Source organism: Paralichthys olivaceus, chromosome 15 (genome assembly GCF_024713975.1).
Source record: "Paralichthys olivaceus isolate ysfri-2021 chromosome 15, ASM2471397v2, whole genome shotgun sequence".
NCBI lineage: Eukaryota > Metazoa > Chordata > Actinopteri > Pleuronectiformes > Paralichthyidae > Paralichthys > Paralichthys olivaceus.
In genome coordinates, this window is record NC_091107.1 from 1,184,056 (window position 1) to 1,197,635 (window position 13,580).

The window sequence follows — 13,580 nt, forward strand, 5'->3', positions numbered from 1 at the left end:
CCTCCCACTGACTGTGCAAAAAGATGGACGACATGACAGCCCCGCAAAAAAAACAGAAGCCAGGGAACGATGTCGTCACTTTTCCCAAACAATAGAAGTAGAGATGTCATCTTCATCTTTACCAGATTCACCAGTCACACGTCACGAGCAGTTTATATTCACCACAGTGTCTTTTTAAACCCAGAGGATCCTGCTCCAGGATTTATCCCTCGTGGAATCATTTTATTGCAGCTTTTAGATTGGATTGGAAACAACAGGAGCCAAGATGGATGCTGGTGTTGACCTGACTCTCTCAGCACGGCTGGTAGTTTTGACACTGAGTCACCGAGACATCTCACAGTCGTGCCGACAGAAAACCGTCGCATGTTAACGTCCAGTGACTCAACACTTTCCTCTTTGGCCTCTGTGTGTTTATAAATAGCAGCTGGAAGGGAACTTTTATTTTAAATGGTTCTTAACAGATTAAATAAATTATTGGTATTAAATTCTAATCTGTAGTAAGATGTTGTGGGAAAACATCTGTTGCTCCTTCTGTACATTCATTCAACGTCTGACCGTGGGAATGGGATCACAGTAATCTATTAAGACTTAAATGTAATCTATTACTGGTCCAGTTGCAGGCAGATACAAGTAACTAGCAGTAAATTGAATCAATCGAAGTGAATCAATACATTATCTCATGTGTCAGTGTTTTATTTCTGTGACGGTGGAGGTTTCAGGAAAAACTGAGCAGTGAGATGTTTGCACACGTCTCATACATGTGGTCACCATGTGTGGAAGACATTCAGCACATGGATTAGTCAGCTTTGTGTGTGTGTGTGTGTGTATTTTAGACTTACTAACAGGAAACCGTCTGACTGAGCCTGACTGGGCAGATGTGGCACCTTAAATATATGAGGGAGCTGATGATTCACATTCTTTTTGAAACTCTGCTCCTCAGTTTTAAACGAGCACCTCCTCTCACCCTGAGCGACGCCTCCACCAGGAGGCCGAAGCTCACAGCACCAAACATCATGAGGGGACACTTCACAGCCCGACTCACTGTTGGTCACATGGCCGAGACTCAAGACGAGTTTCTACCCTCGGGCACATCTGGATCCTCCGCACACACACACACACTTCACGTTGACAATCAGCGAGAACACACGTGTCATATCTTCACACGCGTGCACACCAGCCCGTTTACCTGTGAATGATAATAAATGTCTTTTGTGGAAATCTACGTAACAGAGACATTTGGAGAAATAGTGAAAATCTGCAGCATCGTCTTGGTTACAGAAGCAAAGAGGATTATGGGAAATGTGGTGTGTAAAACAAACTATTTTCAGAAGTAAAGTATTTTACCAGATGCAAAGTGAGAATGTTCCTCAGGAAGGTAAAAATATGTTGAAGATATTCTTCGTCAGCAGCTTAACGGGATTTCATTCAATTGTTTTCTTTTCATCTTTGAAAAGTTTGACAGCCGAGTGTTTTCTCTCTCCGTCGTCAGGTCGGAGGCTCAAAGATGGGGGTCATACGATACATGGGGGAGACGGACTTCGCCAAGGGGGAGTGGTGCGGGGTGGAGCTAGACGAGCCCCTGGGAAAGAATGATGGTGCAGTAGCTGGTACAAGGTAAACACACACACACACACACACACTTCAAACCCCCCAAATTCCTTTGGTTTTGCCCCTAAAAGGACTTTAAGTCTCCTTCTCTTCATCCGATCATCCATGAAATCCCACTGACGAACCCTCCAGGTCACAGTGGGTCTGCAACACTGGGCGCGCTTGTTGCTTCGTGATGTTTATCACGTTTATTTATGATTTGCGATAATTCACCCTCCAGGATTCACACACATTTTTCACCGTCTGACAACATTTCCTCCCGCAGCAGACGCGGAAGTCTGTTTGAAACGGGAGAAGTATTGTTGGTTTTACAGACATTTGGGAATGCTGCTTGAAATTTACAGCCAAAGATGGAAATAAAAAGCCACTGACGTTTTTCATGTAGAATTCCAGACCCAGATGCAGCCTTGTGTTATATTACAGCTCAACAAAGACTTAGTCGTAATTGCTCCAAAGTTTCTTGCCTCACAAAGAAGAATTGTGGAATTAAACGAGAAGCGAGAAGCTAATTCATGACATCTACTCAACGGTAAAATGGTCGCACATTTACAGAAACACTTTTAGTATAAATACCTTTTCAACACTATATTTTCTCCGATGCTAATATTCTCATTAATCCGTTCAGTGTTCATGTCTGACTCTCTCACCCTCTTTACTCTCTTTCCTCTCCAGATACTTTCAGTGTCTTCCCAAGTTCGGCCTCTTTGCTCCGATCCACAAGGTGATCCGCATCGGTTTTCCCTCCACCAGCCCGGCCAAGGCCAAGAAGAGCAAGCGTATGGCCATGGGGGTTTCGTCTCTGGCCCACAGCCCCAGCAGCTCCTCCATCAGTTCAGTCAGCTCGGTGGCCTCCTCCGTGGGCGGACGACCGAGCCGAGCTGGACTGGTAAGACGGCTGCTACGTGCTCCGTGAAATCAACTGATGCTTTTGTGCAGAGCTTGACGAGGAGGTCGACACCACTGTCACGTCTGTGCATTAATCATGACGCCGCGGTCGTCACCGTGAGGTCACCGGCTGAGGTCACTGCACATAAGTTACTGGAAAACCACAATTCTCATGTTAACACAGCAGCTGGTTCAAAGTTACCGCACAGACATGACTGTGATTTCGATGTTCTTATCTGAATCTCTGCAAAAAAAGTGAATGAGCGTTTGTCTGACGGAAGGTAAGTGAGTGAGTAAACTAGATTTCTGGAAACCTCCGTCAAAGCTGAAGCCCGATCCGGCCACGTCACCGCGGCGTTTCCCTTTAACGCTCTGTTAAAGTAATGAAGGTGTTGCCGTGCACACCGACAGTCAGAGCTCATGTTTCAGCTGCGGTTGTTCCTGCGAGCGACACAGACCTCTCTCTCTCTCTCTCTCTCTCTCTCTCTCTCTCTCTCTCTCACGCCCTGTGTACCTGTGTCATTCTGAATCTGTGTAGATCTCATATCTCTATAGATGAATGAAAACTCTGCAGAGAAAGTGAAACTAAATTCCTGGATTCGTCTCCTGATCCAGATTCACACCTAAATGTATTTAGGCTTTTCCCTGACTCTTCTACTGAGTTTCATTAAATCCATTCTGTAGTTAATCCTGCTGACAAACAAATGAGATAACGACCTCCCTGCTGGACGTGATTAAAACAGAATGAAAGTAAAGCGGTTTGAACTGCAAATATTGGACCTGAAACCTATAAACTCAGTTCTAACGAGAACATATGTGTTTACAATACATTTGAATGAATTAAAAAGTAAAAGAAAAACCCAGTTTATGTGGCTTTTAACACTAAAGATGTCGGTCAGAGTTTCCATTAGTTATTAACTCTGTATTTCCAACTTATCAAAAGAATACGGCTGCAGAGTGAATGATTAGCAGGTCCGTTGTTCCTCTGGATCAGCAGCAGGTCGCAGAGCTGCTGTTCTGCCTCCGTCTCTGATTCAGAAATCCCCCCGCGTCTTCAAGATTAACGTCCTCGGCGATGCTCGGCAACGAACTGAGACGAATGGCGCATCAAGATATCTCACATCGATTGTAGCTTCTAGTTTGCGAGCCAGGTCTCGGACGGAGGACACTCCCCTTCACTTTGCTTGATTGCTGGCAGCGCTGTGAGGCCGCACCGACAGACGCTCTGTGAGTTATCAGGCCGCTCACGCAGAAAACTCAGTGTCAGTCACAACGATCTGAGGAGCCAGCGCTCAGGCACAGAAACAGTGGTTTACAGAAGAATCTCTGTTTGAAACAGTTTAAACCCAGACGGACATTTGTGACTTAAATTTAAGATTCTGAAATATCAATAAAATCAGGTCTCGTTGGTGAAACACACATGAAATCAAGATTTACTTCAGGGATCTTCATGTGTTTCTGTTCATGTGTCCTCGAAATCAGAAATCATGCTTGAGACAGAAAATCTACACTGAAACAAATTAAATTATAAATTATTTTTATATTTGACTGATGCATCAGACAGGAATCCTTTTAAAACAACGCACTCTAGTGGTCAAAGAAAACCTTGCAGCTGTGACGTTTCTTTACTTTATTATTTCTTTATTTTATTTTGTGAAGCACTTTGAGCTGAATAATAGTAATAATAATTATTATTATATATTCAACAGTACTTACATACTTCATCCATAAATGGATATACAAGTATAATATTAATTAATTAATGAGATAAAATACATTTATTTAAAATTAAAATAAGTGGGTAAAATGAATGTAAATTCTCTCCATGATCGAGAAATAATAAAAATAATAATATGACTTATTTGTGTCCTCACTCACTTTTATCTTTCACTGACCCTGTGTGCCTCAGTGTCTCTCCGTTCTTTTACCCTTTAAATATTCCTCCTCTCCTCCGCCTGGGTTTCCTAACACCTCTTCGCTCTCTCCTCGTTAAGTTGACGGAGACGTCGTCTCGCTACGCCCGGAAGATCTCCGGCACCACGGCGCTGCAGGAGGCTCTGAAGGAGAAGCAGCAGCACATCGAGCAGCTGCTGGCCGAGAGAGACCTGGAGCGAGCCGAGGTGGCCAAGGCCACGAGCCACATCTGTGAGGTGGAGAAGGAGCTGAACGTCCTCAAGACGCAACACGTGCAGGTGCGGATCTCATACTGTGATTCATACGGTTGTTAAGTATGTCTGTTGTTAAGTTTCTTATGTTTGATCGTTTTCTTTCTTCTGCCGTCGACAGTATGTAGCAGAGAATGAGAGCAGCCTCCAGCAGGTCAAAGCCTTATTGGCCAGCGCACAGAAAGATAAGCTGGAACTGGCCAATCAGCTTGAAGAAGAGAAAAGGTAAAAATCACTTAAATCTAAAAGGAATATTTCAAATTACATAGTTTTCCTGTTGTGTGTTTGAGTTTGAGTTGGAAACTTAGTCGATACCGATGGTTGGCGCTGATTATTTGGACGTCTGAGGAGTTTGGTCGTCTGTGATGATCCTAATAACATCGTCTCATCTTGTAGCGTGTGCGTGTTTGAGATGAGAGAAAAGAATCCTCTTGTACGATATTAAAACTCCTGTCGTCGGTATCATTTACCTTTCATTGTTACTGGGACAAAACATATGATCGCGAGACAGTAAAGTTTGGAAAAATCAATTTAAAGAGCAGGTGAAGACACAAATGGAGGATTGGTCAACAGAACGAAATTTAACTGATCCTCATCTCAAACTTCTTTTATTCACAGGAAAGTTGAGGACCTGCAGTTCAGAGTGGAGGAGGAGTCCATCACCAAAGGAGACCTGGAGGTATTAACCGGCGTGATGCCAATCTATAATCTATCAACGATCGAACACGTGTGTTTCAATCTCACTAATCCACAGCGTCTTCTCAGTAGTTTCAGTTTTCGTGCTGTAGTGACACAGACGGCATCGTCGGAATAATTCAAACCCTGGAGACGGAGCCGAACAGAAAAATGTATAATGTGTTTATACATGCAGAACAGATGATGATGTGTTTGGGAAGATGATCTGGACTGGAACCCCTCCGAGCAGTTGATTGACGGCCTCTGCGCGCGCTGTGCCGTCTGCGTAACAGCTCGCACAGCAGCGGCACAGAAACATCATGAGAAGAGGCGGCGGTTCTCGGTCTCCGCATGTTTTTGGGACAGAATTCAAACAAAATGCGAGGCTTTAAAAAAAAAAAACAACCCACAAATAAATTGCTGACTTCAGTGAACTCACATCCAATTTTTAAGCCGGGCAGGAAAGTCTGGAATCCATTAGATAAAGTAGAGCGTGTGTCCTCGCTGCTGTCCGTCCCCAGAGACGGAAGCTTGGATGGAAGGTAAATCTAATTTGGTCGCTTCTTAATACGCATTTGGCGGTCACTGCACTTAGCCGTCAGACGGATGCACCGACAAACACGCTTGTGATTCCACATTCTGCAGCGCGGTGACATTTCTTAGCCTTTTTCACTATCAGCTGGAAAAAACCAGAGCAATACAGGAGGAGACGGATTATCTCCAGGAAACTACATCTGCAGCCGCCTCCTGTGAATTCCAGCACAATGTTCCAACTCCATGGAATTCTTGTTTACACAGTATATCACATTGTTAGAGAAGAAAACTACTCGTTGAGCTCGTATATCTGCCGAAGCCTTTAGCTCCTGCAGCAAATCCTTCGTGAATCTTTTGAAACGAACTGTTGACTCCCAGCTGCACGTCGGTGGTTTGTTACCGTGCAGCGGCTCGTCACACCACACATGTTAGAATCCGCGACCTCTGGATGTGCGTCTCCGTCCGTCATGCTGCTCATCCTGTGGAGGGTCGCAGCGAGAGCTGGAGCGCACCCCGGACAACGATTCGCACCCACACACTCACACGCACGGTCAGTGTAGAATCTCCAATTAACTCAGTCCCCATCCGCAGGTCTTTCCGTTAATTATTCCCTCGGACTTCAGTGGGAAAAAATTAAGCTAAATAAAATAATGAGCTCTTTCTTGGGTTGAACACGTCGTTGGTGGGACACCGAGATGAAACGGGTTCTTTCTCCCCTGACCCAAATCAAGTCTCATGGGAGTCTGAAAAAAAGAACCTCGTTGCCGCAGGTAATTAATGTTTTAGTGAAAGAAAACAAAATATATAAATGTTAAACATCTTTAAAACAGTTCTCGTCTCCTCAACTCTAAAATACATTTGAGGGTCTGAACTCAAACTCTCAGTGGGTCCTGAGTGAAATCTCCTCACATCTTCCCATCATGTGATCAGCCTGGTTCTCGCACTGTGCTGCCGTCTTCTTCCTCTGCTGACGGTTGTTGATCTCCATCATTGCCCCTCCGATCTTCACGGGTCCTCTTTCCCTTTGAGTCTTCTCTCTCTCTCCCTCTCTCCCTCTCTCTCTCTCTGTAGACACAGACGAAATTGGAACATGCCCATATTCGTCGGCTTGAGCAGAGTCTGCTCCTCGAAAAGTCGAGAGCAGAGGCGCTTCACAAAGACTTAGAGAGGAGGAGGGTAAAAGAGCACCGGCCCATTTTTTGTTTTGTTTTGCCTGCAGCTGCTGTTCTGTGTGGTTCTGCTCCCGTTGGCTTCTTTGTTGATGGAAGAAAAACTCACATTTATAACTTCAACACTCGTCAAAGTCGAACTCCACCTGTGAAAGCAAACCAGAGACGCATCGTCATAGGAATTTAAAATTGAAGATTCAGACGTTTAGCGCCCGACACGATATGAAATTCATGTCTGATCACACGATACAATGAATAACAAAACAATAATGAATAAAATAGTAAAAATATGTATATATAGTGCAGTATGGCAATAGGAAGAATTTCATTTTATGTTAAATTAAGTTTATCTTCTTCACATTCAGTTGTATTTGTGTTTTCTTTTCATTTAGAGTTATTTGTAGTAAAGTTTATGATTAAATGATTGAAAAGCTGATTTTATTTCATGTTTATATGTAAAACAATGCAACTGTAATATAATGAAATCATATAGGAAGAGATTCAACTTTTTAAACATCTTTAATATTCAACATTTTTACAGTTTAATGAAGATTAAAAGTTGCATCAGTCGACAAATCAGATGAAAACACAAAAATAAACTCATCACTCGGCACAGATTTCCTCATGAAGACATGAATCTTTAAAAATGTCTCCTCAGCCACCACAGTAAACTCTGCTGCTCAGTTCCTTTAAGAAATAAACAAAGTCTGAATAATTCAAGACAGCAGGGCTCGGCTTTTTCTAACAAATCAGAGAGAAACGGTGAATTTGTTTCAGGACTATTTTCACCTGCGGACCTCTGACCTGTCGAAGGACGACTCAGTGCCCCCGAAATACCTTTAATACAAATAAGTAAACTAAATAGAAATGAACCTCAGAAGAAACGATGATGCTTTGTGGCTTCAGGCTGCACAGACTCTTCTGTGATCCGATCAGTTTGTTGTCTTTTCATTGGATTTGTTGAAATAAGAAACTTTTCTCCATCACCAGCCTCATCCTATTAAATATATATTATTTTATATATTGATGTAATGAATGGCTGCAGATCCTCAACACGACACTGATAGATGATTATTTACGATCTTCCCCGAGGTTAGAAAACATTCCGCTCCTCCCCCTCCCTCGTTCTGTCGCCCTCCCGTCATGAACCCCGAACCCGCGCTGCTCGTCAACGTCAGCCGTGGCTCTCGGCTGCTTCCGCTTCTCACGTCTTCTGTTGCAGTCGCTGGTTTTTTTTTTCATTTTCTTTTTGCCATTTTGGATCCGTTGCCAGCTGCACAGTTCAGATGCCAGGACACATAACATTTTGAAATAACACCCTCTCACTTTACAGCGGATCAACGTCCCTCGGCTCCCTGATCGTTTCTCGGCACTTATCTAGATTGTCGATGGGATTCGTCACCGGGTTTGAGATGAATGTTTCCAGGCAAACGATCGCGATAATGCACGTTTACAATCAGCGGATGAGCGTGCAGGGGGGCGGGGGGGGCGAAGGACGTCCTCTGCACCACTCGGACACGCAATCCTGCACTTCACAGTGAAATGCCTCCTGAGTCACAGACAATGGTTTCACGAATCAAAGCCTGTACAAGCCCCCGCTTCTTTCAATGTGCGGCCATGAAAAGATAACAAAGCCCTGATTCCCCCGCATGCAGTAAGGTCTGCTTCTGCCAACAGGGACGATGCTCTCGCGGTGCAGCATCCTTGAGGTTGGGTAAGAGAACCAAGGTGAAAAACAGATTTGATCTTGTTCTGGTTTTGATCCGCCGCCGAGCTATCTCAATTCTCGACTTCAAATCGACTTCTGCTGTCAAGGACATTAACCTCGCATAGATCCTCTGCGACTCTTTCACTCCTGTGTGTTGTGCTGTGATCTGAATGCTGCTCAGTTCCACGTCTCTGATATGAATCAGGCGGTAACTCGGAGGTCTGCTGGATTGTTTTCCCAGATGGTTGGAATTAACATCTGTGCGCTGTGCAGCAGGTCCTCCTCCTTAATCTCTTTTTTTATTTTGATTGGATTGAGTGTGTGGAGGATGTTTGCAGTGTGTGTGTGTGTGTGTGTGTGTGAGTGTGTGTGTGCAGTGTCACCATGCGGAGGTTTGCTGTGAGCTTTATTATATTTGCTTGGCTGCTTCTAGATGATCAGAGAATGGCTGTGCTCTCGTCTCATCTTCCACATCTTTGCACAAACACTGAGCTGCTCAAATATTTGGACGGAGACACGTTGATCCTCTGGCTCCTCGGTACGATACGATACAATGACTCAACACATTTCGTGCAGACTGTCGACTTGTGGTCATAAAATACGTCTGATACCTGGATTTGAATTGTCACATGATCTTTTGTTGCTATAGAAATACAGCAATATTAATCATAGCGACACTGTTTAAATGAAAATCTAACAGAATGATTTGTCTCAGCTGCAAAAACATTCATTTGTTCTTCTCAAGTCTTTGTGTCGTCTTGTATCTGAGGACGAAGCCGGAGACAACGTGTCTCTGTCCACATTCTTATATTCGTGTTGTGTTTTCCACTGGATTGTCTTCAGTCCTTGTGACGACCTCAGATTTTTACCTCTTTGATTTCCTTTTTTTTCTTGAAACCTGATTTCTGCTGTCACCTTTTCTTTGGAATGACGTCGTTGTGTTGCAGGGCCTCCAGCTGTGCAGTGATGGATGTTGCTTTCTTTGTCATCAGCAAACCACCGTGGAGGAGCAGAGTCGCATCATGCAGCTCGAGGAGGAGCTCACCCTCAGGAGAGCGGAGATCAAGAACCTCCAGGCTCAAATCGGAGGAGGGTGCGACTCCGGCTCGCAGCAACCCGGCGACGGCGACGCGACCGGCGGCTCCGACGCCCAGCCGGAGGCCGTCCTCCTGCGGGAGCAGCTGCTGTCGGCCGGCCGCGAGCACTACAAGGAGAGCAGCGAGCTGAAGGAGAAGTTCGAGACGGCGTTAGGAGCCAGCCAGCAGGAGGTGCACTCCCTGAAGACGGTGGTGGACAAACAGAACCAAGAGATTAGTGAGCTGAAGCAGAAAGTCCAACAGGCCACCAAGGAGAACATGGACATGATGGACACCTGGAAGGTATTCTGCTGCGTTGATCTCAAATACAAACGACGGCAGGAGGATTTTTTTCTGTCACTGAGTCACAGGCGTCTGTTTTCTGACCCGCTGATGTTTTAAATACCGAGATAAAGTCACTCAGATAACGCTCAGACGTCTGCCGAGGCTGAACGGGCCCTTTGTGAAGCCACATTTAAATTCACCTGGTCCAGATTTTTATTTAAATCAGTCCTCATGTCTGATTCTGTTTTCATCAAGATCCATGAATCTAAACATAAATGGATCCGCTCCATGTAAAAACACTCAAACCCTTTTTTTCTTGCTTACAAACAAACAAGGTCAGAAAACAAACTCCTCGTTAAGAAGATTGAATTCTGTCTTTTTAAATTTGACCGATAAGATACGATCACATGAGATAATATACGATCGGATGAGACACAATAACACAAGATAACCCTGTAATTAGTTCCACATCAGGGAAGTTTTCACATTTATAACTTAAATAATTATAAATCATAATAGAATTATCAGTAAAAACATTATACACAAGTAAAAATACAGTCGTGTAAACAGGATAAATAGACTGTAAGTAGGATTACACATAGAAATATTGAAATAGGATTCAAAGTGTCCCACAAAACTTTGTGTCCAGACTTTTTTTAAAACTTTGATCAAGGGAAACTAAGCAAATATTAATAGATTGTAAATAGAAGGTTTAATTTATTGGAATTAGAATAGAATTATCAATTAATTAATCATAAAGAATTATTGGTTTCCTTATATATCTCCAGTGCAGCGACATAACCCTCCTCGTTTCCCTCCGCAGACTAGATTTGACAGTTTAGTGAGCGACCACCATCGGTCTCTGGAGGAGCTGAAGGCCTCGCTGAGCAGCAACCATGCTGCTCCTGAAGGTCAAGAGCAGGACGCCCAGGAGCTGAGAGCCGCCCTGGAGAGCCTGAAGATGGAGCACCAGCTGGAGATGGAAAACCTCAAAGCCAAGCATAAGATCCAGGCTGCGATCCTGACCAAGGAACACGAGGACCTCAGCACTCGTCTGCAGGAGGCCAAGGACCGGCTGGATGAGAGCGGCCACACGTGGAGGGCCGAGGTGGAGGCAAAAAGCGGGAGGCAGGCGCTGGAGGAGGCGGTCGATAAGCTCCAGAAAGCGGAGCAGAGGCTGGTGGAGATGGAGACGCTTCGGACGGAGCAGGACAGGAACACGGAGGAGCTGAGGGGGAGGCTGGAGCTGTCGGAGAAGAAGATGACGGATTACCAGGCTCTGCAGAAAGCTCAGGCCGAGAGCCAGGAGGAGATCCAGAAACTGGAGGAGAATCTGAGGGTGACAGCGAACCAGCTCCAGGCCATCCAGGCGGACCGCTACACTTCCCACGATGCAAACGTGAGTGGCTGAAGACAGAGATCTCACCTGCATAGTTTGGAATAAAGTCTTTGTTTGAATTCCAGCTCAACTCTCCCCATCTCCTCTTTCAGGTGATAGAAGATAATGAAATTTCAGATGAGAAGATGAAGCTGAAACAGAATATCGAAGGTATCGAAGTCCAAAGACGTTTTTTGAGGACAGACTTTGACATTTAAGACATTTGAGTCTGTGTGCAAACGTCTTGAGCATGAAGTTTTGTTGTACTCACACATTATTTGTCTCCTCTTGAATCTTGTTTTCTCTTTTTTCCTCAGAAACAATGGAGAAGTTGTTGAAAAGGGAAAAAGAGGTCACTACTCTCACTTCCCAGGTCGAAGCCCTCAAATCACAGACGGGAGGTAAATGTCATTTTCCAGAGCGTGTGGCGGCCGGCGACCTTTTCCAAACTGTGACGTCGGATGTTCCTTTGCAGGTTTTCTCCATGAAAGCAAATCAAGAAGTGAATCTCTTTAGAGGGATTGTGTCTTTTTTCTCGCAGTGTTTGTTTTATTTTTTTCTTACAGTGTTGAGATGAAGCGTGAGAGTCGGCTCAGGCGTTTTCTACCCATCAGGCAGTTTGAGTTTTAAATGTACACACGTTCTTTAGTGCGCGTTAGTGTTTCTCTCTTTGTACTCGCGCCTGCACGTGTTGCGACTGCAGGCTTCGCTTTACTTTCCGTCGTGTCACGCGGAGTTCACCGCACAGACGTTCGTCTTCATGCGTTCTTTTGGTGTCACGGAGAAATCTGTCAGCCGGCTGTCGTTAGAAAACTAAAAGATCCACCACATGAAAAGAACTCAAAACCAAATCAGTGCAGTTCAGGTCGTCAAACCGACGAGCTCTGAAGAGCGGAGGCTGAAAAAAAAGTAAAACGTGCGATACGAGACAAAGTGAAGAATAGATGTTCGTTAACTTTATTTGTTGAGGGTTCTTTTTTCATAAAGTGAAGTTTGAGTTTTCTGATAATTGAGTTTTACAAACAGCCGACTTCATCTGCAACGGTCCAGAACCTCGGAAAGAAAAAAAAAAAAACTGCAGAAAAGTAGAGCAGAGGAGAAATAGCCCCAAACACAGAAATGTGATTTTAAGACATAATAAAAATTCATATATGAACATAAACCCTGAAAAATGTATAAAATCCACCGTTGTCTTATTTTCCTCTCGTCTCCAGCGCTGGAGGGAAAAGTTCGGACGGGGGAGAAGAAACTCGAAGCCCTGGCGAGGGAGAAGATCCGCGTGGAGGCAGAGCTGGAGTCCATGACTAAGAAGTCCCATGATGCCTCTGGGCAGCTGGTCAGCATCAGCCAGGATCTGCTGAAGAAAGAGAGGTACGGAGACAAGGTCATATCGACTCTACGGTCTTTTGGATCGTGCACGTCTGTGCACGTGCAGAACAACAATACATCATTTTATCAATTAGATAATTGTCACATTCTGGGAACCCGCGGGCGCTCTTATGATTTTACTGCACATATTGTCAACCTGAACATTATTGTTTGAATCATGCTGTTTAATTTCCTAATGTTTCATCTTGTTAAACTCGATGTTGGGGATCAGGAGCACGAGCTTCGTTTATATTTCTCAGTGAAAATAATTCAACCTTGTGAGACATGTTCTAAAACGTGACATGGACACAGTAAATAATATCTATCATTTCATTTCCTATGATAACAAAAAATGTCCTCATGTTATCGACAATTTAAAATGTTTAAACCAGTTTTTGCCTTTTTTCACAGCTATTTAGCTTTTTTGAAATTCATTGAGAATCATGATTTGGACGATCATCCACTGTTCACTCTTGTTTAAAACCTTCTGCTCACCGGCTTGTTGCTGAGTATCTGTGGTCGTCGTTTGGTTCTGGTGAATTAGCGTGATACAGATTTTCACTGGGTCGGAAAAGGAGACAAATAAATCGGCTGAGCGACTCCGAGAGGAGCTGTAGAGAGAAGAAGGTCACAGTGTGATTGTAGAGTTGCAGCTTCTTTGTTCAAGTCCGAACACGCTCGTGTTCACACAATGCATTTGTCCATAGTGCTGTATTAACTCAGATTGGC

General features: G+C 44.3%; 1 protein-coding gene across 6 annotated transcripts in view; it reads left to right on the forward strand.

Moving 5' to 3' along the window:
* Positions 1–13,580, forward strand: part of clip2 (CAP-GLY domain containing linker protein 2) — a 28,872-nt gene that overhangs the window by 11,044 nt on the left and 4,248 nt on the right. For 2 of the 6 annotated variants that reach the window (XM_069539786.1, XM_069539788.1), the window contains 12 exons: positions 1,490–1,614; positions 2,281–2,494; positions 4,488–4,685; positions 4,780–4,883; positions 5,277–5,337; positions 6,939–7,043; positions 8,714–8,764; positions 9,737–10,123; positions 10,929–11,504; positions 11,597–11,654; positions 11,801–11,884; positions 12,698–12,854. In XM_069539786.1, coding sequence (XP_069395887.1) covers positions 1,490–1,614; positions 2,281–2,494; positions 4,488–4,685; positions 4,780–4,883; positions 5,277–5,337; positions 6,939–7,043; positions 8,714–8,764; positions 9,737–10,123; positions 10,929–11,504; positions 11,597–11,654; positions 11,801–11,884; positions 12,698–12,854 — 2,120 coding nt within the window. Of the gene's footprint in view, positions 1–1,489; positions 1,615–2,280; positions 2,495–4,487; positions 4,686–4,779; positions 4,884–5,276; positions 5,338–6,938; positions 7,044–8,713; positions 8,765–9,691; positions 10,124–10,928; positions 11,505–11,596; positions 11,655–11,800; positions 11,885–12,697; positions 12,855–13,580 lie in introns of all 6 variants that reach the window. The other 4 variants (XM_069539787.1, XM_069539789.1, XM_069539790.1 and 1 more) reach the window with 4 other exon arrangements.